This window comes from Microtus ochrogaster, assembly GCF_000317375.1.
Source record: "Microtus ochrogaster isolate Prairie Vole_2 chromosome 14 unlocalized genomic scaffold, MicOch1.0 chr14_random_1, whole genome shotgun sequence".
Lineage (NCBI taxonomy): Eukaryota > Metazoa > Chordata > Mammalia > Rodentia > Cricetidae > Microtus > Microtus ochrogaster.
This window is the reverse complement of record NW_004949096.1, coordinates 20,523,168-20,526,670: the sequence shown is the minus strand read 5'-3', so window position 1 is coordinate 20,526,670 and position 3,503 is coordinate 20,523,168. Positions and strand designations below refer to the sequence as shown.

The window sequence follows — 3,503 nt, the reverse complement described above, 5'->3', positions numbered from 1 at the left end:
AAAAAAAAAAAAAAAGATCCTTTCTCAAAAGGGGGTGAGATGCTGGTAAGATGGCTCAGTGAGTAAAAGCACTTGCCACAAAAGTCTGACAACCTGAGTTCAATTCCCAGAACCCAGAGTAGAAGAGAACCTGGAAGTTACCCTCTGACCTCCACGCACAGTGTGGCACCTAACTGATAGGGTTACATATGATTCTTCATCACTTTATTTTTGTATTGTCACTATCACCACAGTCATGAAATGTTTTAAGATTCGTTTTATAAAAAGAAAAATATATTTTGAAAACAAGACATCTATAAATTATGCCGGCTTCCTGTAAGAAACATCAATATCAGGATGCTTACCAGTTCTGCCATCAACTGTTCTGGATGGCCCTTCAGTCCCATCTGGTCCTTGCGGAAATATTTCAAAATGATAAGTGGTTCCAGGCTTTAATTCTTTGATGGTAAAGCTCTGACTTCCAGCTGTGTAATTTTTACTCTTCTCGCTTCCCTTCTGCTTCTGCATGGCAAGGATCCGAAATGACTGTGAGTCTTTGCTTTTCCAAGTCAAACCAATTTCCCTTGTGCTGACATTTGTCACATGGAAGTCAGAAACCGGACCAGGGGCTATGGAAGACAGTGAGGATGGTTAGATGAAGAACCTCCATCTCCAGCCATGGTACAGTAGTGGCACTGTCCACAATACCAGCACTTGAGAACATAAGACAGGAAGATCTCGAGTTCAAGACCAGCTTGGACTATAAAAACAAAGTATAAACAGAGCGGCCAACCCTCATAAGAAGCTGACCTGTTCTCCCTTTTGCTTTTCCTGGAGCACCAACTGCAGAAAAAACTGGTGCTTCTGGCTAAAGAAAGATCACTTGGCCACAGAAGGTAGATACCATGTCAGTCACCAGTGACAGGAGGTAAGGATTCCCAAGCTCTGAGGATGAGTGCTGGCCATGGCTGGCTGCTTTATCTTGAACATGTTACTCCAAAAGGTCTAATCTCACCTCTGTCAGTTCCCTGCTGAGATGCCAGTCCACATTATCTAGATCATAGCTTCCACTTCCATAAAGTAAGACTAACACCAACCATACCACAAGGATGTCCAAGCTCTCAGTGACACAGTGCAAAAGCATCACTGAGCAAATGATTAGGGCCAATCAATGATCACTGCTATTACATCTCACACCCTGAGGGGCAAATGAGGCCCTGTGGCGCCATAGGCTGTGCTCAGCATTCCTCACCTTGTACTGAGACCTGGCACATAAGCATAGAGTGCTGGCTAGTTTTTAATGTTAACTTGACAGAACCTAGAGTCACCTGAGAAAATGAAACCTCAGTTGTATAATTGCGCAGACTGGCCTATGGCCACATCTGTAAGAAATGGTCTTGATTGGTGATTGATGTGGACAGGCCCAGCATACTGTAGGCATGCTGTATTTGGGAAGGTGGGCATGGGTTGCTTAAGAAAACCAGCTGAGCAGTCAGAAAGCTAGCCAAGCAGCCGCATTCCTCCATGGGTTCCCTGAGGAGTGGATTGCTTGCTACCTAGCAGTGTAACCTGAAGTGAACTGTTTCTTCCCCCAAGTTTCTCTGGTCACAGAGTTTACCACTACCACAACAGAAAAGCAAACCAGACAAGATACCAGGGAGTGAACTTACAAGTATATACTTGGAGGAAGCCTGGTGTGCCCTCGATGTGACCCAGGAAAGGACGTACTGTGATGTTGTATAAGGTGCTCGAGCTGAGTCCATAGATGATGGCCTCAGTCTTACTGACAGTTTGATTGATAGAATTAGTCCCCCCAGCCACATGTATCTTGTAGGTGTAGGGATAAGATGACCCATCATTATACTTGATCTTCCAGGTCAGGGTCATGTTTGTGGCACTGATGTTCACAGCTTTGATGTCAAAAACCTGGCTGGAATCTTTGAAGACACAAGAGGAGTAAAAATAATCAGAATGGTCAAGTCAGAATGAGAAGAGAAGAGAGTATCAATCGGGACCTGTCGCTGGTCCTGCGGAACACATTTAGGTATTGGTCACCCTCATCATCACCTCACCATGACCAGAAATGTATGTGGATCTCACCAAAGCTGGGCATCAGTGGAGAATACACAGCCTGGCCACCTCACATCACAGATGCTCTGCATTCAGCTTGGGAGCAGACCTCGAAAGATACTAAGATTCCAGATCAAACAAAAGTATGAACTTTCACATGTGCTGCCCAGGAGATAGGGGAGGATGAGCCAGAAAATTCCTCAAGTACACATTCACCCAAGAACAGACACTAGTCATCATGAATTATAGGGAGCTAACTGGGCTCTACCAGTCAGTATACCTGAGGAAAGCCACTGAGCTGTGACACGGTTACCCACCCTAACCTTACAAAAAGACAACGTGAAAACCAGATGTCATCCAGTTACTATGAAATAAGCTTTTTGTACACTGTAAAGATGTGACTTTGCCAAAGTGTCTTCTGATTGGCTTAATAAGGAGGTGAGTGGCCAAAAGCTAGGCAGGAAGAGGTTAGGTGGGACTTTTGAGCAGAGAAAAAAGAAGAGCTAAATCTAGGTGTGGGGGAGATGGCAGAGGAGATGGAGAGGAAGCTGGACGTTCAGGAGAGGTAAAAGCCACAAGACATGGCAGCATGTCTATTAATAGAAATGGGTTGTTATAAGAGCTAGTCAGAAACAAGCCTAAACTGAGGTCAAGCTTTCATTATTAGTAAGTCCCTGTGTCATTATTTAGGAGTTGGCTGGCAGGACAGAAAAAGACTTTTACATCCAGTTATCTACTCTCCCAGCCCATCCTGTCTTTCTTCTGCCTGTCCTGTGCCTCAGGAGACTGCACCCTACATATGGCATCACTGGACACCTACTACATGGCCTGTGAACACTCTCCACTAGTGAATGAGATGGGCAGGATCCCGACAGTTGGCTGATGAGAGTAATCGGTCTTACATCCCACAGTTTCTGCTTTCATCAGGCTCCAGAAAAACTATCTGCTCCCTCACTCCAGCTCAGGAGGTAGTCATCCACCAGCCACTTAATCCTGACCACTTAACCAGTCACGTGAACAGTATCAGATGATGTGTGTGCAAACATGTGAATGCACACATGTGTTGGAAAATAGGGGGCTGTGATCCAGGGCTATCCTTTATAAATATTTAAACAGTTTTTAAAACAGAGTCATAAATCTATCAGAGCCCGGTGGGTGAGTAGCCTCGCCACCACCACTCCCACTATTCCCTTGACTTCTGCCTTCATGTCTCGGGTCTGTCATCTGTATTTCTGATCAGAACGCTTCAACAGGAGTCCTTCTCCCTAGCTCCCCATCTACCCCACCTCCATTTATCCAAGACCTACCATCCTCCCTGTAACAGACCCTCCCTCAGGACTGGATGTTAAAACCGTGCTCCTGCCTCCCAATGTCCTCAGCATTTAGAGGACAGCAGGATGGGCAGTAGCCATGTACCACCTGGGCAGTAGCCATGTACCACCTGGGCAGTAGCC

General features: G+C 45.7%; 1 protein-coding gene across 1 annotated transcript in view; it reads right to left on the bottom strand.

Annotated features, from left to right (window-relative positions):
* Ptprj (protein tyrosine phosphatase, receptor type J) overlaps nucleotides 1-3,503 on the bottom strand; it is a 165,929-nt gene that overhangs the window by 35,299 nt on the left and 127,127 nt on the right. Inside the window, exons 6-7 of the mRNA XM_026787719.1 lie at nucleotides 1,650-1,916; nucleotides 345-608 (exon numbers count right to left, since the gene is read on the bottom strand). Of these exons, the coding sequence (XP_026643520.1) occupies nucleotides 345-608; nucleotides 1,650-1,916 (531 nt within the window). The remainder of the gene's footprint in view (nucleotides 1-344; nucleotides 609-1,649; nucleotides 1,917-3,503) is intronic.